Raw genomic sequence first — 19,602 nt, 5'->3', positions numbered from 1 at the left:
TAATTGTATATATAATATACACATTTAATATAATATACACCGTTCAGGCATAACATTATGATATTATGTGAACTGAATAACACTGATTATCTCTTCATCACAGCGCATGTTAGTGGGTGGGATTTATTAGGCAGCAAGTGAACATTTTTTCCTCAAAGTTGATATGTTAGAAGCAGGAAAAATGGGCAAGTGTAAGGATTTGAGCGAGTTTGACAAGGGCCTAATTTTGATGGCTAGACGACTGGGTCAGATCATCTCCAAACTGCAGCCCTTGTGGGCTGTTCCCGGTCTGCAGTGGTCAGTGTCTATCAAAAGTGCTCTAAGGAAGGAACAGTGGAGAACCGTAGACAGGGTTATGGGCAGCCAAGGCTCATTGATGCACGTGAGGAGCGAATACTGGCCCGTGTGGTCCGATCAAACAGACAAGCTATTGTAGCTCAAATTGCTCATGCTGGTTCTGTTAGAAAGGTGTCAGAATACACAGTGTGTCTCAGTTTGTTGCGTACGGGGCCAAAAGCTCCAACGTGAGCATCAGAATAGAACCACGGCACAATGGAAGAAGGTGGCCTGGTCTGATGAATCATATTTTTTTTTACATCACGTGGATGGCCGAGTGTGTGTATCGCTTACCTGGGGAACCCATGGCACCAGGATGCACTATGGGAAGAAGGCAAGCCATGTGGACGCTACTTTGACACGTACCCCCTACCTAAGCATTGTTGCAGACCATGTTTCACCCTTTCATGGAAACAGTATTCCTTGGTGGCTGTGGCTCTTTCAGCAGGATAATGCTCCTGACACAAAGCAAAACGGTTTAGGAATAGTTTGAGAAGCACAACAATGAGTTTGAGGTGTTGACTTGGCCTCCAAACTCCCCAGATCTCAATCCAGTCGAGCGTCAGTGGGATGTGCTGAACAAACAAGTCTGATCCATGGAGGCCCCACCTCAGAACTTACAGGACTAAAAGGATCTGCTGCTACCATCATGGTGCCAGATAGCACAGCACACCTTCAGGGGTCTAGTGGAGTCCATGACTAAACGGGTCAGGGCTGTTTTGGCAGCAAAATTTCAGAACACAGTTTAAGATATTTTAGATTTAATCCGAGAGCTTTTCTGTTCCTTCAATGAAAGTGTATGCACACTATACTGTCCATGTCCAGAAAGGGAATAAAAACATCATCAAAGTAGTCCATATGTGACATCAGTGGGTTAATTAGAATCTCTTAAAGCGTCAAAAATACATTTTGGTCCAAAAAAAAAAACAAAACTACGACTTTATTCAACATTGTCTTCTCTTTCGGGTTTGTTTTCAATCCTCAAACAAAGATTAGAGCGATTGTGAATCACCGTATTGATTCATGATTTGGATCGCGTGTCAAACTTCCAAACTGCCGAAATCCCGTGACATTGGCGATGTCTTTAAATACATTAAGTTCATTACTTTTATACTTGTTAATACCATGTTCAATAAAGAAGATAGAGCAATAAACTAGCTAGTATACCTTCAAGCAAGTTTCTTATGTTTAGGGCTGCATGTATTTGCATATAAAAATACAATAAAAAAGGAATATTATTACAAATTAAAATAATGAATTACACCAGACTTCAGTGTTGCTGATTTGGTGCTCAAGAAACACTTCTTATTAAAATCTATGTTGAAAACAGTTGTGCTTCTTAATACTTTTGTTCTTTTCTTTTATGAATAAAAAGTTAAAAAGAACAGCATTTATTTGAAACAGAAATCTTTTGTAACATTATAAATGCCTTTACTGTCACTCTAGATCAATGTAATGTGTCCTTGCCAAATATAAGTATTAATTAAAGCAAAAATCTTTTTGACCCCAAACTTTTTTTAATATTCTGTGGGAGGCAAACATTCAGTCATTTAAATACAAGTTAAGTGCCACAGCGACAGATCAGCTTAATTTAGTTGTTTATTACCCATCATTTCAATCAAAGACTGACAAACACTCAAACACAACCAAACTATATTCTTTACCCCACACATACATACTTTGGCCAACTGCTGACATCAAACAAACACTAATACACACAAGCACACTAACACACTGTCGAAATAGAGTTTTACCCTTCTGTTCTCCCAATAAACAAATAAAACTAATAAAATAAATTAAAAGGCAACTTTCAAAAAAACATGCACTAATTATACAAATGCAACAAAGAAATATTAACATCTAAATTAAAATTACAGAAGCTCTCTCACTTAAAAAGCAATTACAGCCACAAAATGTGCCGTGAACGCGCTCACACGAATACAACACGGATCTAGCGCTGCGACCTCATGGTGATCCTATCGGGACGCCACAGGAAGCACAGGTGAGCGTTCTCGTGAGAATAAGAGTGATGTTACATTCATTAGATTGCATTGTTTTACTGCGAGGTGTGGATTCTGTCCTCATGGTGAAGTTGGGTGACTGTGGTTTTCGAGATGACCATACGTCATTCAGTATCAGGATTACAGCCGCACCATCGGTTCTTAAAGAGATGCAAATCTGGTGTTTCAGGAAACATTAAATGGTCATGACCTTTTATCATTTCGGTTTAGCACATAACACTTCAATTTAGTTTGAGCATAAATAATTTAATAATTTCTTTATTATTAAATAAGTTTCTGTCATTTACTCAACTTCTTATCATTCCAAATCTGTATGACTTCCCCCCTGTGGAACGTGTTACATTTCAGAAGATCTGGACTGGAGCACACAAATCTGCTTTTATAGTGTTTTTTTTAAGCTTGACAGCACCTGGTTTCAGTATGCTTTCATTGCACGGAAAAGAGCAGCGTGAACATTCTTCACAACATCTCCTTTTGTGTTCCACGGAAGAATGAAAGTCAAACAGGTTTGGAATGACATATAGATGATTTAAGTGTTCGAGATTGATTTCTATGTAACTACTTTGAGTGCTATAGCTTGCAAAGCATCTATATTCGTTTTGGTCTCAAAACAACTTTCTGCATTATGTTATGTGATGTTTGCTGTCAGAAAGCAGATCTTCTGGTTTGGTTATACTAATTGAGGCAAGTCTTGTGAACAAGTTCTATTGAAGTAGGCAATTAGGCGAACGCAGGTGACGTATAACACAGGCAAAGACCAGTGAGTTCAGCTAAAGCCTTATATTAAAGTGAGCCTGGTGGGGTTTTAGTTAAGAGAGTCTTGGTGGCTCAACTCGGAGTCAGAATTGGGGTCCGGGAGGGCATGGTTGTCCTGGAGATCGGGTTCGAGATCCGGGTCATTCTCGTCATTGCTTTCTGCACTGTAGTCCACTTCCTCCAGGAAGGCTGGCTCGTCCTCATCCAACACATATGTGGTGTTACTGCAGAAAAACACACACACACGCAGCTGTCATTTATTATGTCAGCTAAGATGAGTATATGAGAGGTGAGATTATATCTTCAGACAGAAACAGACACAACAGAACAGTTCATTCCCATAAGTCACAAACAGCTTACCTCATTTCTATGAACACCACCTTAACACATGAGATTTGATCTTTTCTGTAAGTGCTGTTTGGGTGACATTAGGGGAGGTGTTGTTACTAAGGAGTTCTAGGTAATTGCCGGTAAAAGTATTTATAGAAAATAAAAGTAGTGATGTTCAGCACAATTAGAAAAACAATTATAAAAGCAATAATAATTTATTATTATATACTAGGCGTGTAACGGTACATGTATTCGTCCCCAACCATCACAGAACGAATACAGTCAGTCACAGGTGATCCACACTCCAATCCAGAAGGGGGCACACGCGGTAATGCAACACTGTTTGCTAACTGACACATCAGGAAAAAAAGAGCAGAAGAAAAGACGATTTATGCACCTCAAAACAGGAGTTCAGAAGGCATGCGAGAGCTTGCCTATACACGAAGTGTACATTATTTTTTTTGATGCGCTCCACAAACTTCACGGAAAGGAAACTGGGATGGCACAAAGCGACAACCTGTTTGCTTTATTTTACAAAAGCATAATGTTTTTTTTATATATTTTTTTTTATCTAGCTTCCGGCAGACTTTCTTTTGTATTTAACTTACGTAAAAAGCACAATTGCTGCAACGATGACGACTTAAGCTTGAACTGCGAGAGGCCTTACACTTTCTGAATCTGGAAGATGGTCTGCGAGAAGCTAGATACTTTACTTTAAAGTTTTTAATATTTATATTATTCTAACACAAACCCATCGATTCACTTCAGAAAGCCTATATTAACCGTTGTGTGGATTACTTTTATAATGGATGAATGCACTTTTTTGGGTTTCAGATTTTGGCCTGCCACTATAGACCCTTTTACAGCCCACGTGATCAAAGAGTTGCGCGCGCATTTTGGCAACGGAAGTGGTGTTGTTCCCTAGTGGTTCTAACGTGTGAGCAACTCCGAAAGTTTATCAAAACGGTTTCCCAGCATCAAAATGTATTCCCAGCATCTGGCTGTTGCGTTTTTGGTTGCTCTAATCGCTATTCCACCAATGGGCTTAAGTTTTATAGAATTCTGACAGGATCACGGCCGTTTCAGAAGAACCGGCGGTACGCAGGCGATTAAATGCATTGATTGGAACGAAGACATAAAAATGCTTGCATAAAAAAATCATTTGTAAAACATTTACTGCACTTGAAACTTAATTATTTATAATAAACCTCCCAACATTGGCTGCCACTGGTGTGTATAATGTACCCCCACCCCCAGATTATCATATCAATAATCACAGTACTTATCAACTTCATTTGTAATGATTTTATTAATAGTTTAATTGCAAAATAACCATCTGAGAAATGTATGCAAGCAACATAGTTGCTATTAAAGTACTAACGTTATAGCATTACAAAATTAAACTTTAAACAGAAGTGTCGACACGAATCAATAACATAAAATGAAAGGAAAATGATAAATGTATGTCTGTGTGAAGGATAAGAATAAATGTAGAAAATTGTATTGGACATTCTGCAACTTACATGCCCACAGACAGCGTATTCATAAGCATCCAGTGATTTATATGCTTGTCTCGGGTGTACACGCTCGGTTTCTCAACTAAATACGTATATATCCGACCACTAAGTTATATCTGGCCATCTGCTAACATCTTCTATCCACTCCACTATAGTACGCGGATCTGGTAGCCGAATACCATTTGATAAAGTCAACTTTTTAAAATAACTTTCTCGGTTTGTGTTGCTTAATCCGCTCACGTAGCTTGACTTGCTGCTGATTCTTGCCAAAGTTTGTTGCCAAAATGCGCGCGCATACGTTGCTACGTCATCATTGTATACAAACAGTAAAAGGGTCTATAAAGCTTGGATTAGCCAGGACATTTTTAAAGCTGCAGTCGTAACTTTTTGCACTCTAGTGGTTAATAAACAGAACTGCATGCGTCTTGCGGAAGAACACTGCAGCCGGAGCTACTTCTCTCTGTTTATGTCTATGGCGGATCACGCAGGGACTGTGCTCTTCCGCAGCGGTACCTACCAGTCTGGCCTGAAATAGTTCCAATATAAATACTTATTATAAGTGTACCATAATGATTCAGGGTAAGACAAAAACACGATTTGGAAAATGGATTCATGTTGTACATTCTCATTATATAATTTTTTAAAATCTTGAACACAAAAAAAAGTTACGGACAACAACTCCGATTGTATTCATCTGAAAGAAGAATGTCATTCATATACACCTAGGATGGTTTGAGCGTGAGTAAATTATGGGATCATTTTCCTTTTAGGGTGAACTATCCCTTTAATAATGCAACATCATCCAGATGGGCCAATCACTGGGGCTTACAGAAAGACTACAGGAGTGCAGAAAACTACTGTCTGCTTAAGTGCTTAATACACTAAAAGAGGCTGTACTGTACCAACTACCTCAGGGGGGACTAAATGAAAACATATCATTGGGGATTTGTTACTTTTCCTGTTGTATCTAACCGTGACCCTAAAACCGAGGGATGTACAGAAGCATGACTTCTGTGGACTGTTACACCCGTTATATACAGTTAGGCCAAATATATTTGGACATTGACACAATTTTCATAATTTTGGCTCTGTATGCCACCAGAATAGAATTAAAATAAAACAATCAAGAGGATATTTAAGTGCAGACTTTTAGCTTTAATTCAAGCGGCTGAACAAGCACATAAATGTGAAACGTTTAGTAATTAGCCTGAAGTCTGGAACCCATGGACATCACCAAAGCCTGGGTTTGCTCCTTTGTGTTGCTTCGCCAGGCTTTGACTCTCTTCACAGGGTCTTTCCTCCTTTAGTTTTGTCTTCAGCAAGTGAAATGCATGCTCGATCGGCTATTGCAGAATAGTCAACTTCTTTACTTATTAGATGGTTTTTGGCAAAGTATAATGTGGCTTTCTATTCTTGAGGCTTATGAATGGTTTACACCATGTGGTTAACCATCTCTTGTGAAATCTGCTCTTGATTGTATGTCAAGGTCTTTTCACATTGCTGAGCTCTCCAGTGTGTTCTTTACTACTCAGAAATGTACCAAAATGTTTGATTTGGCTACTCCTAATGTTCCTGCTATCTCTCCAATGGAGACTTGGTTTCACTTGGTTGGACAGCTCCTCTGACCACATGATGTGGGTGCACATGCCACACTTAGTATCAATTCCGGGCTGTGACTGAAATCGCCCCTCTATACCCTTAAATATGGCACTATTTGAAGGGACAACCGTTTGTAGTGGTGTAGTATTGGTAAACCACACTGGACGCTATCGAGTGCACTCAATCAAGCTTGGCCTGAAAAAGCCAGACCCACATCACGATGCTGAGTCTGGGAACTCACTATTGGCAGGGCTCAATTCAAGGGGCGTGATAAACGGATATCTTTCAAATTCCCTCTGCATGCAATTGGATAGCGCTTCAACCAACTGATGTACACTCAATCCAGTTAATTCCCGCGTCTGACCAGAATATGGAGCCCACAGCTGATTCATCCATTTTCCAAAACCGCTAATGTGGCTACAGCATAATGCCATACAGGTTTAAATGCCTTATTACTTTGATTATTAAAATTGTTTAATTAAAGTTTATACATGCTAGTTTCCATGACTGAGTCAAATTATTATTAAACAGCCCTTCCACCAGTGTCCGAATTCACTCACTCCTTTTCATTCACTCCTTCTAGTGGACTATATTAGTGAAGAAATGTAGGGAATAGAGAATGAGGGTATAGGGGCGATTCCGAACACAGCCCTTTTACCTGCTTAAGGCCGCGTGTCCACCAAAGCGGTTTTTCATGCGGCTGGCTGGCGTATCCAATTGTTTTCAATGGGAGTGCTCGCTGTTTTTACCAGTCGCCGAGAGTTAAAGAATGTTCAACTTTAGGTAAAATGCAGTGCTCATCACTGTCACTGTTCACCTAGCTGTCCAATCACATCAGAGGTGGGGCGGGACCAATACCACACCAACCAACCCCCACATACTGCTTTTATAACATCAACAGATGACAACAATAGGGAGCATATAAAGGAACAAAATTTAAAACAAGAGCCAGAGCGAATACTTTACATTGTATCAGCATTTTTATATAGACTCAATACAGAAACCAATTATCTGTGAAATGAGATACTAGTAACACTTCCACGGATATTCTGTATCATAGCAAGCAATGAGTCTTAACTGAAAAAAATACTGCTGCGCTACCAAAGCGCTGACAGCAGGGCATTTTCAGCTAGCTAAAACACTTTGGTTGGACACACGGCATAATTGATGTAAACATTATGAAGGAATAGCCCACACCTGGGGGTCATGGTAATTCCTAAACCCTTCCTCCAGTTTGGATGTGAATACCAAATTAAAGCTGAGTGTGTGCACTTTAAGCCTGTACTCATTATATAACTGTACTTGGTAAACAGGTTAAAAAAAAAAGTTGTGCTTGTGTCCAAATATGTACACACCTAAAGGATTATTAGGAACACCATACTAATAATAATAAAATAATAATATTTTTATTTTTTATAGGGCCTTTCAGGAACCCAAGGTCGCTTTACAATGTAGTACAAAAACCCATCCTCAGGTATATAGACCTAATACTGTGTTTGACCCCCTTTCGCCTTCAGAACTGCCTTAATTCTACGTGGCATTGATTCAACAAGGTGCTGAAAGCATTCTTTAGAAATGTTGGCCCATATTGATAGGATAGCATCTTGCAGTTGATGGAGATTTGTGGGATGCACATCCAGGGCACGAAGCTCCTGTTCCACCACATCCCAAAGATGCTCTATTGGGTTGAGATCCGGTGACTGTGGGGGCCATTTTAGTACAGTGAACTCATTGTCATGTTCAAGAAACCAGTTTGAAATGGTTCGAGCTTTGTGACATGGTGCATTATCCTGCTGAAAGTAGCCATCAGAGGATGGGTACATGGTGGTCATAAAGGGATGGACATGGTCAGAAACAATGCTCAGGTACGCCGTGGCATTTAAACGATGCCCAATTGGCACTAAGGGGCCTAAAGTGTGCCAAGAAAACATCCCCCACACCATTACACCACCACCACCAGGCTGCACAGTGAAACGAGGCATGATGGATCCATGTTCTCATTCTGTTTATGCCAAATTCTGACTCTGAATCTGACATTTCTCCATCTGAATGTCTCAGAAATCAAGACTCATCAGACCAGGCAACATTTTTTACAGTCTTCAACTGTCCAATTTTGATGAGCTTGTGCAAATTGTAGCCTCTTTTTCCTATTTGTAGTGGAGATGAGTGGTACCCGGTGGGGTCTTTTGCTGTTGTAGCCCATCCGCCTCAACGTTGTGTGTGTGTTGTGGCTTCACAAATGCATTGCTGCATACCTTGGTTGTAACGAGTGGTTATTTCAGTCAAAGTTGCTCTTCTATCAGTTTAAATCAGTCGGCCCATTCTCCTTTGACCTCTAGCATCAACAAGGCATTTTCGCCCACAGGACTGCCGCATACTGGATGTTTTTCCCTTTTCACACCATTCTTTGTAAACCCTAGAAATGGTTAGATTAATTATTGCCTAAATCACCTTTCTTTCCCATTCTGACATTCAGTTTGGAGTTCAGGAGATTGTCTTGACCAGGACCACACCCCTAAGAAGCAACTGCCATGTGATTGGTTGATTAGATAATTGCATTATAATGAGAAATTGAACAGGTGTTCCTAATAATCCTGTAGGTGGGTATATAGACCTAACTGTATAGCTTAAGCTCAGAAATTACAATTTAAAAATGACCAGATATTTCCTAATTTTCCATGATCATTGGTGCATTGTGGACCAAGAAAACAGAGCCCACCCACAAGTATCCATTGTTTATTTGGCCCTCTATATATAGCTCAGGAGTCGGGACCCTTTCAATAAAAGTCTATGGGATTTCCCGCCTCTCCTCAACAAGCCACACAATTTGAGGCATCATTCACGTTTGTAGCACAAACAGTGTGGGACGAGCCACCGTTTAATACTTAGGGTTAGAGATTTGGACAACCCCCTAACCTAAAGTTTGAGCTATAATAAATGACCGGTCAATACAACAAAACCAACAAACGACTCCTGTAGGGTAGCGGTCGAAAACCTCATGTGGCGGCAGAGGAGGAATTTCTCTGCATCCCTCTTGCTCCGTATCTCTCTCTCCTAACACAATAACCTTACTAAGAGTGATGATGGTTTTATGGCCCTCTTGTTAAGCAGTTAAATGGTTTAATGTGTGGTCTGGTGGTTTGGCTGGTTTTAGTGGGTTTTTAATGGTTTTAATGGTGTGAGGGGGAAGAAACTGGATCCGTGCGAGACAGCCAAGGGGAGGGGGGGCAGACTCAAAGTGGATTAGCGGGCGTTTTGATCAGGTGATTAGATGACTATAATGAGCAGAGTGCTTCTCTCTTCACTCAAGTGCGCCGAGCCCCATGTGACCGACATCTCCTCAAGTGGTGCCGGCCATTAGAAGAGGGCTGCAAGATCATATGTGTGTGTGTGTGTATGTTTTTATCCATTACAGAAATACACAAGTTGGGAGGGGCTGAAGTACGTTCCCAAGAAGCTTCTAGAATCTGGAAGCTTCTGACATCATGGACATCAGGGCTATTATTGTTCTGAACATTGTGAGCTCCGAGCTGCTTAATGTTGTATTGAAATTCGATAGGGCAGCTGTTGCGTCTTCAAACGGTTTGTGCCGGTTCATGTGGCAGCACAATAACAGGACGTCCCTGAGCTGGATATGATCATTGTACTGGGGTGTGTGTGTGTGTGGTTTACCTGGTGATGTTGGGGATGCTGCGTGTGTCTATCAGGTCGTTCTCCATGTCCAGTAGATGAGAGTTGTGGTTGTGGAGCTCCAAGGGGGACGTGAAGCGTCTTAGCCTGAGCAGAGCCAAACAAAACTGAGCTCCCATTTCCTCCAACTCATTTGTGCCGATCTGGAGACCCTGCAAACACACACACAGATCACCTGTTACAAGCACTATTTGTACAGGATTAGTTTGCAAAATGACATCTGGGTTACATTCATTACCAGGTGACATCTGAGATTTAAATGTGCTGATACAGACAGTATGGGTTCTCTGTAGATTTGACTAAAATGGATGTGAGACATGATGAATTATATCAATTAAGCATTGTGTACATAAAATTAAGGGAAGGAAGGAAACACGACACTGTAAGAGCCTTTTTGAATAGGCTGAAGATGTCCAATTTTTCTTATTTTGTTTAAAAAAATTTCTTTCATTAAGTTCTGTCCTTTGGAAGCAACAGAAGATCCTTACATGTTTCCCAGAAGATAAATCAAGTACAATTTACCTTGATCTTGAAAAAAACAAATACAAAAACAAAAAACCTTTGGGGTGAAAACCACAACCTGTTTTTACAAAAGATTATTGAACTTTTTTTTTTATTTATTATTTTAACTCATCCCTCCTCTTTAATAATAATAAAAGCAAATTGCAGTCTGGCACTTACAATGGAAGTGGAAACCAATTTCTGGAAGGCTTATATGCAGAAATGTGAAGCTTAAGATATTATAAATGACTTAAAATCTTGGGTATTCTTTGAGCTGTAAATTTTCAACATCCATTTGATTGACACTGTAGGATTAAGCTGCTATTTTACCATGGCAATAAAGTAGAATTGGAAATATCTTTACACATAAAATGTATACAAGGGATTCTGTCACAGTAAAATCATGTTTACAAGCATATTGTTTATGTCCTGTGCCTATACTATCAGAACACAGTATTCATTTATTTATGAATTGGCCCCATTCACTTCTACTGTAAAAGCAATACCGTATCCCACAGCTTATTTTCAAATAAAGAAAAGACAAATATTAAAATGATTTTTTGTTGAAATCAACATCATGCTAGAATTTTATGTTGATTGATTTTATGTTGGTTGAATCCAAAAATGAATATGCACCAGACAGCGCAACAAAAAGCATAACTTTACATTTAATAATACAATTGGTCAGTAGGGTTATGCACAAAACTAAAATTAACACTTTCCTCACAACTGAGAGTTTATACCTTTTTTCCTCAAAATTATATATTTAATTATTTTACCACAGAATAAAAAAACCAAAAAGACATTTAAACTTTTAATTTCACAAGTCTGCCTTTTTTGCAATTACATCATATACCAAAAGTTTAGGACACCTGCCTTTACATGCACATGAACTTTAATGACATCCCATTCTTAATCCATAGGGTTTAATATGGAGTTAGCCCACCCTTTGCAGATATAACAGCTTTAACTCTTCTGGGAAGGCTTTCCACAAGGTTTAGGAGTGTGTTTATGGGAATTTTTGACCATTCTTCTAGAAGCTCATTTGTGAGGTCAGGCACTGATGTTGGACGAGAAGGCCTGGCTCACAGTCTCTGCTCTAATTCATCCCTAAGCTGTTCTATCGGGTTGAGCTTAGGACTTAAGGCGAGTCAAGTTCCTCCACACCAAACTTACTCAACCATGTCTTCATGGACCGACACTTTTGTGCACTGGTGCTCAGTCATAATGGAACAGAAAGGGGCCATCCCCAAACTCTTCTCACCTGTCTTGGTATGCTGAAGAATTAAGAAGTGCCTAACCCAACCCCAGAAAAAACATCCCCACACTATAATCCCCCCTCCACCAAACTTTACACTTGACACAACGCAGTCAGGCAAGTCCTGGCAACCGCCAAACCAACACTCGTCCATCGGATTACAAGACGGAGAAGTGTGATTGGTCACTCCAGAGAACACGTCTCCACTGCTCTCGAGTCTAGTGGCGGTATTCTTTACACCACTGCATCCGACACTTTGCATTGAATATTCTGATGAAAGGCTTAGATGCAGCTGCTTGGCCATGGGAACCTATTCCATGAAGCTCTCTACACACTGTTCTTGATCTGAAGGAATTTCTGCAGAAATTTGGCGACTTCTGTGCACCTCAGCATGTGCTGACCCCGCTCTGTGATTTTACATGGCCTACCACTTCATTGCTGAGGTTCCCAATTGCTTCCACTTTGTTAGAACACCACTAACAGTTGACCGTGGAATATTAAGTAGTGGAAATTTCACGAATAGACTTATTGCACAGATGTCAACCTATCACGGCACCACGCTTGAGTTCACTGAGCTCCTGAGAGCGACTCATTCTTTCACAAATGTTTGTAGAAGCGTCTGCATGCCTAGTGCTTGATTTATGCACCTGTGGCCATGGAAGTGATTGGAACACCTGAATTCAATGATATGGAGGGGTGTCCCAATACTTTTGGCAATATTGTATATCTCTCACAATTCAGATCTTTTTTTTTCAGAACTGTGATATAAATTGATAACAATATATAAACTAAATAAATTAATATAAACTTAAAATTGCGAGAGCAAAAATATTGTATGAGGTCAAAAGGATTCCATTGTGGGGGTTTTTCTGTGGCAGAAACAAATTCTTTAATATTAAATTAACAGTTTATAAACAATATGAAAATTACCTAACAAAAAATAAGTCATCATTTTTTTTTTTTGTAGTCAACCAGGAATAATCTGATGCATCTGTGGAACTAACTAAAAGAGTCTGTGCACTAATCGTCTGATCTCTGATTCATATTGCACAAATCTGAAAAGTTCTTTCTCAATCTGGTGAAATCTAATCTGATTGACGGGCTGTACACAGCTTCCTCAAGGAAGGGCTCACAGGTGGTTTCTATCAGTCTTCCTAGAAGCCAAGTAGCGTGTTGACAATGCACTGGGTTGATACACTAAGCGGTTCTGAGGAAAAATTAATCGGATTTATCAAAGTTTGTGATTAAAGGGATGGTTCGCCCCAAAAATTAAAATTCTGTAATCATTTACCCTTCCTTGTTCCAAACCTGTATAAATGTCTTTGTTCTGCTGAACACAAATGAAGATATTTGGAAGAATATTTGTAACTAATCAGATCTTGGCAGCCATTGACTTCCATAGTGGGGGAAAAATACTATGGTAGTCAATGGCTGCCAAGATCTAAACATTCAGAAGCAAGTAAACTACACATCCACGAAGCAGCTTTGTTTTCTGGGTTTTGTCTGTGAAGTAAATAGCACTTAATGAATCGCTTTTGCATAGAAAGAAATTTAGATTACAATATTTACACAAAATTTGCTGTTGTCTTTTGTACAAATGTTCACAGAGACTGCTAAGCCAGTATTTACATGTTTTTTTTTTGCCACACAGTATGCCATGGATCTAATAAACTTGGGTAGAATTGTAGACTGTACGATGATCACACCTATTGAATCGTAGGCTACAACGCAAGTTAGTATAGAAGAATAAAACCTCACCAGCATGTGCTACTGGTAAACCAATAGATGTCAAACTCAATAAAACACACATGAACCAGCTAATCAAGGTCTTCAGGATTACTGAAAACTTCCAGGCAGGTGTTTTGGAGCTGGTTGGAGCGAAACGCTGCAGGACAGTGGTGAGTATGACGTGTGTTAGAGAACGTAACCGCTAGGTGACAGCTCCATCACAGGTATTCGCACATTTTTATAGTGGACGGAAAACTACCTATAGAATACAGTGCTCATGCTGCTGCTTTAGGTTCTATTCAGGATAATGTACTCCAGCACTAATCTAATTACTGTCATTTTCATTTGGTCATGCTGGACAGAAAGAAGCTTCAGCCATGTTATTTGAACTCACAGAGACGCCATTATGTGTCCTACAGACAGAAGACTGTGAGTCACTATCAGAGGCCTGAGACTACTGCATCTTTCACAGCTGGTCTGTAGCGCCATCTACTGTTCACATTCATCATGAAAACCTGTCAATGACATTTAACATTTATTCATCAGGACAGGACAAGCAGTGGTCATTGCCTTTAACAAATGAAAAATCTGTTTAGCTCTCATGTGACAGTATATATGCATACAAGACACAACATTTGTTACAGATTTTCTCTAATGGATGACATCTTTATTAGTGTCATTTGTTCATTTGTGTCATTACAAAATGCTAGTGCTTCTTCTACAAAAATCATTAGAAGTTGCTCTGTCTACTTTTACATTCTTTTTCCTTTGTTAGCCATGCTGAGAAAAGTAAAAAGAACAATTAAATATCAAAACAGAATTTAAAATCGTACATGCTTTGCACAAAATAAAATACTGAGATCTTTGAAGAATTTTATGACTGCTCATCTTTATGAAATATTTAAAATACACAAAATAATATAAAACATTGTCGATTTGACTAGTTCTCTTTGGCCAAATTAGAAATTGTTTCTCCTGCACTTTTGAATTACAGCCATATCTCTGAACCAGAGAGGTAACTTCATTTTAAAAGGAAGATTGCAGAGCACCTGTTTTCTACATCGTGATCAGTTGTTCCTCTCTTGCTCCTTTTAAAAGTCAATCCGTTCTCACCCCCAAGGCACCCCACACTGCCACATGTCCAAGAGAAATGTGCTCACTGACACCAAAAGCACACAGTGACGAATTCTTTACAAAAACAAAACATACTATACACTGATCAGGCATAACATTATGACCTAATTTTGAGTTGGTCCCCCTTTTGCTGCCAAAACAGCCTTGATCTGTCGAGGCATGGACTCCACTAGACCCCTCCATGTGATGTAAAAGAAGAAGTGATTCATCAGACCAGGCCACTTTCTTCCATTCATCTTTGGTCCAGTTCTGATGCTCACATGCTCACTGTTGGCGCTTTTGGCATTAACTTCTTGAGCAATTTAAGCTTCAGTAGCTCATTTGTTTGATCGGCCCACGCGGGCCAGCCTTCGCTCCCCACGTGTCCTGACCCTGTTGTCAGTTCTCCACTGTTCCTTCCTTGGAGCACTTTTGATAGATCTGACCACTGCAAACCGGGAACACCCCACAAGAGCAGTTTTGGAGATGATCTGACCCAGTCGTCTAGCCATCACAATTTGGCCCTTGTCAAACTCGCTCAAATCCTTACGCTTGGCCATTTTTCCTGCTTCTAACACATCAACTTTAAAGACAAAATGTTCACTTGCTGTCTAACATATTCCACCGACTAACATGTGCTGTGATGAAGAGATAATCAGTGTTATTCACATCACCTGTCAGTGGTCATAATGTTATGTCTGATCGGTGTATATAATATATATATAATATATATATAATAAGTTGTATATTATTTCTATGATTTTCAATAAAATACAATATACAGTTTGTCAGTGTTAGAAGAACTATTAATGAAGAACCACATCTTCTGTATCTCATTTTTTGGTTTAAACATCGAAAAATGAATGGACGCAAAAGTACACAGAACAAAATAGCATTGTCCTTTCAATTTGGATGAAAAAGCGTATGAGGTGATTGAGAGCAGTGCTCGAAGTGGGCACTCTCACATGTTGGCGGTACCAGGGGAGTCACAATTATCAACAGAAACTCAAAATATGAATGTGTTCTGAACAACGTTTGTGAATCTAAGCTGATTTTTCAAAAGATTTGTGAAAGGTGTAAAAAATCATGAAAATATTTGTTAACAGTGCAGTGACAGCACTTGTGAGGTAGTGTAGAACCTATTGTATGTATCGTTCTTGCCTACCCTGATATATAAACAATATAATACATTTTAATTATAAAAAAATAAAGCCACCACTTTATTTTTTCAACTTCAAGCACTGATTGAGAGTCCAGAGTAAGCAGAGCTGAATCTAGACAAACAACAAAATTGCAGTTGTGCTATTTCTAGGGTTGCAAGATCCTGAGAATTTTTAAAGTTGGAAACTTATATGGGAATTAACAGGATTTAAATGGGAACAAACTGGAAATTTGTAAAATTGCAGGTTAGCTATAATAAGGAACTTAAATGTAAAACAAATAATAAAAAAAAGAAACAGCTAGCAGCATAATCTTGAGTAAAACAACCAGATTGAATACAAATTCACTTGCTAACCTACACATTCCTAAATCACACGCACGCAGCAATATTTTATAAATGAGGAACCTGGTCACTGAGATCAGAATAATAATAATTAAATATATATATATTTACAAAATTCCCCAGCTCAACTTCAAGAATGTTTCTAGAAAGTTTGTAGACATTTGGTGAAAACGAAGAAAATAGTCAAAAGACTGAGTAGATGCGGTCAAACTTATTTCCCGTCATTCTCGACACCAAGTTGATTTTGGACAGGCTATGAGAATAATCAAGTCCAGTTCATGAAGTGAAAACATTAAAGATGTTTTGACTTGCAGGATTGCAAAAAGCATTCTTCTAGAACAAAATAACTGGTGAAAAGGTCCCTCATCAAAGGAAGAGTTAATGCAGAGCTATAAACATAATAAAAAATGTTAACCTTGAGTTCTGAGGCCCAGCAACTCTGAACTACAGTGTCAAATGAGTACAGTAAGAATTGCGAGCACGGGTTAAAGCGTGGCATCTCAGAAGGCTGAATTTGATCACAAACGAAGCCGTTGTTCATTCCAGCTGAGAACCGCCCTGCCAAGACCTTGTCATATCATTAGATAGTTTAATCTCACCCACAAAGAAAGCCAAGAACCTTGATGTCAGACTGACCAACATTTATTTGCACCCCACATACAGACCACATTACTGTTCAAACTGATCCGGTGTTAGTCATTGATATTTTTGTCATGTTTTTTTTGGTTTCCACAGCATTCATGTGAAGTTACTGGGTGTTATATTTCGAAAGGTTCATATCTCTTTGTTTACTATTCTCACACCCTGTGAGATTTTGAGAATTATATATATATTAAATATAATACATATAATATATTTAAAAAGTTTCTTGTCTTTTTGTTCACATAATATAATATAATATAATTAATATAATATAATATAATATAATATATATAATATAATATAATATAATATAATATAATATAATATAATATAATATAATATAATATAATATAATATATAATATAATATAATATAATATAATATAATATAATATAATATAATATAATATAATATAATATAATATATGGCCTTAATGAATCGGGGTTAGGTGAAAACTAAAAACTAAATAAAATGATTAATGTATTTTCATAATTTTTGTACAGTTTTATACAATCATATGTTCTTGTTTCATTAAACAAATTTTTATTATGAAAAAAACTAAAATAAAAAAAAACTGACATGACATTCTGTTATTTGTTTATAATTTTCCAACTCATTCTAGCTGACGCCTCCAATTTATTCTCAATATTTCAACAAACATAAATTGAACATTTAAATGAACAGAATGTGCAACAGTGTTCAACGCCTCACAGAAAACCACATTTTTAAGTTTGCAAGGCATCAAAACACATTAAAAATGATCAATACTGAATTTAATAAATAGGACAGAAACTCTGTCACGGAGCCTGGCCAATCACTGATCCCTGCACTGTTTTCTCATGGCACGCATGACGTAAGAACCCTGTTTGTTACGGTCAATTGTTTCCTGCCCCTTCTCTGATCCAGAAATAATTGGATAACAAGAACCAAATGGAAATTTATATCCCGTGTGAACTTTTGTTCTTTATCAGGTGTTATCTGATATTCTTGGTAATTTTCAGCAAAATGACATTTAGAGGTTTTAAAAATATGCGGTTATATTAAGGTTAAAGTTAGTGTATAAATACCCCGCGCTCACCTTGTATTTGCCCTGGTCACAGCCACACAGGGTGCTCTCCATGGTGTAACTGCGCTCCACTCCGATCTCTCTCCAGACCACCACACGCGCCGTGGCCTCTTTGGAGCGCTCAACTACAAAACTGCAGCTGGACAGGCTGAACGCTGGAGCCATCTGAGAGAGCAGCTTCGGCAGAGTCTGAAACACACGGAGCACATGAGAAGTGGCTTTAGCTTATTTACATGACAAGATCAACGCTGATGAAGAGAAAACTTTTACATGATTATTTTCCACTCTCTCTTAGAATAAAACTGTTTATGCCGCCTTTAAAAGAGATACTATCATTTTAATTTTTACATTTTAAACTTGAATTAATGTTGCTCTTTGAGCATGAAAAGATTCTACAAAGTTCCAAAGCAAAAAGTTACTCCAAAAGGAGTTATTCTCTATATCAGTGTTTCCCAATCCTGTTCCTGGAGGCACACCAAGACATTTTCAAACTCAAACACGGCTAATTCAACTCATCAGCTCATTAGTAGAGACTCCAATATATAATACAATAATATAATACAATATATGGGTCGAATAAGGAAGACATCCAATATGTGCAGTGTTGGTGTTCCTCCAGGGTTGGGAAACACTGCTCTATTTCAGTGCGCAGTTTCTGAAACGCCTTGATTGTAGTCTTGAGTTTTGTTCCAGGACTGAACATGTCGCAATATTCCTCATTTAAATAATTCCCGTCTAAGGCATAAGCAAAATAAAGGGGGCAAGGTCTGGTTAATAGTGTGTTGTTGTCATGTCCAAGAGACACTGGCTGTGTTTGAAATCACCCTCATACCCTCATTCCCTATTCCCTACATTACTCCATTAAAGGGGGGGTGAAATGCTGTTTCATGCATACTGAGCTTTTTACACTGTTAAAGACTTGGATTCCCATCCTAAACATAGACAAAGTTTCAAAAACTAATGTTGGACGTTTGATGGAGTATTTCTGTGTTAAAAATACTCCTTCCGGTTTCTCACAAGTTTCGGAGAGTTTTTTTCGAGTATGGCTCGGGTTGACGTTAATAGAGCAGAAGGTCCTTGCATGGGCCGTACGGGCTCTTCTCCCGGTATGGTGCGCGCACGCGTGACCAGAGCGAGAGAGGAAATGCACGCCCATAAACACTCTCAGCTGCAGATCCAGTCGATCCAGGCGCCGCGCTCCACTTTATTCCTATGGGTGACGTCGAGCGACTTCAACGCTTCAGCACAGCATTCCGGGAAGGCAGCGCTGCATTTGAACCGATTTGAACGCAGAAATGACGGGAAGCTTCACAACATCGCTTCAGTCGCGTCGCAAAAGTGGATCTCCACCGTTCACTGCTGTCACAGGACTTCACCAAATCATATCAAAGAAGTGTGTTTTTGACGGAGCGGTCCCAGCGATAAAGGTTCGGTCCTGCTTTGGAAGCAGCCCGTGAATTAAACTGCTTCAAATGTCTGTGCTGTCGGCTATCGTTGCGTGAGTAAACATCAGTAAACGACACGATCGCGTGCTTCGTCAT

General features: G+C 39.0%; 1 protein-coding gene across 2 annotated transcripts in view; it reads right to left on the bottom strand.

The window, feature by feature from the left end:
• Nucleotides 1-1,833: 1,833 nt before the first annotated feature.
• agtpbp1 (ATP/GTP binding carboxypeptidase 1) overlaps nucleotides 1,834-19,602 on the bottom strand; it is a 66,976-nt gene continuing 49,207 nt past the window's right edge. For both annotated transcript variants that reach the window (XM_067413056.1, XM_067413057.1), the window contains exons 24-26: nucleotides 18,074-18,250; nucleotides 10,232-10,401; nucleotides 1,834-3,337 (exon numbers count right to left, since the gene is read on the bottom strand). In XM_067413056.1, coding sequence (XP_067269157.1) covers nucleotides 3,163-3,337; nucleotides 10,232-10,401; nucleotides 18,074-18,250 — 522 coding nt within the window. In that variant the 3' untranslated portion in view covers nucleotides 1,834-3,162. The remainder of the gene's footprint in view (nucleotides 3,338-10,231; nucleotides 10,402-18,073; nucleotides 18,251-19,602) is intronic.

This window comes from Pseudorasbora parva, chromosome 13 (genome assembly GCF_024679245.1).
Source record: "Pseudorasbora parva isolate DD20220531a chromosome 13, ASM2467924v1, whole genome shotgun sequence".
NCBI classification, from domain to species: Eukaryota; Metazoa; Chordata; class Actinopteri; order Cypriniformes; family Gobionidae; genus Pseudorasbora; species Pseudorasbora parva.
This window is presented reverse-complemented; position numbering and strand designations above follow the sequence as displayed.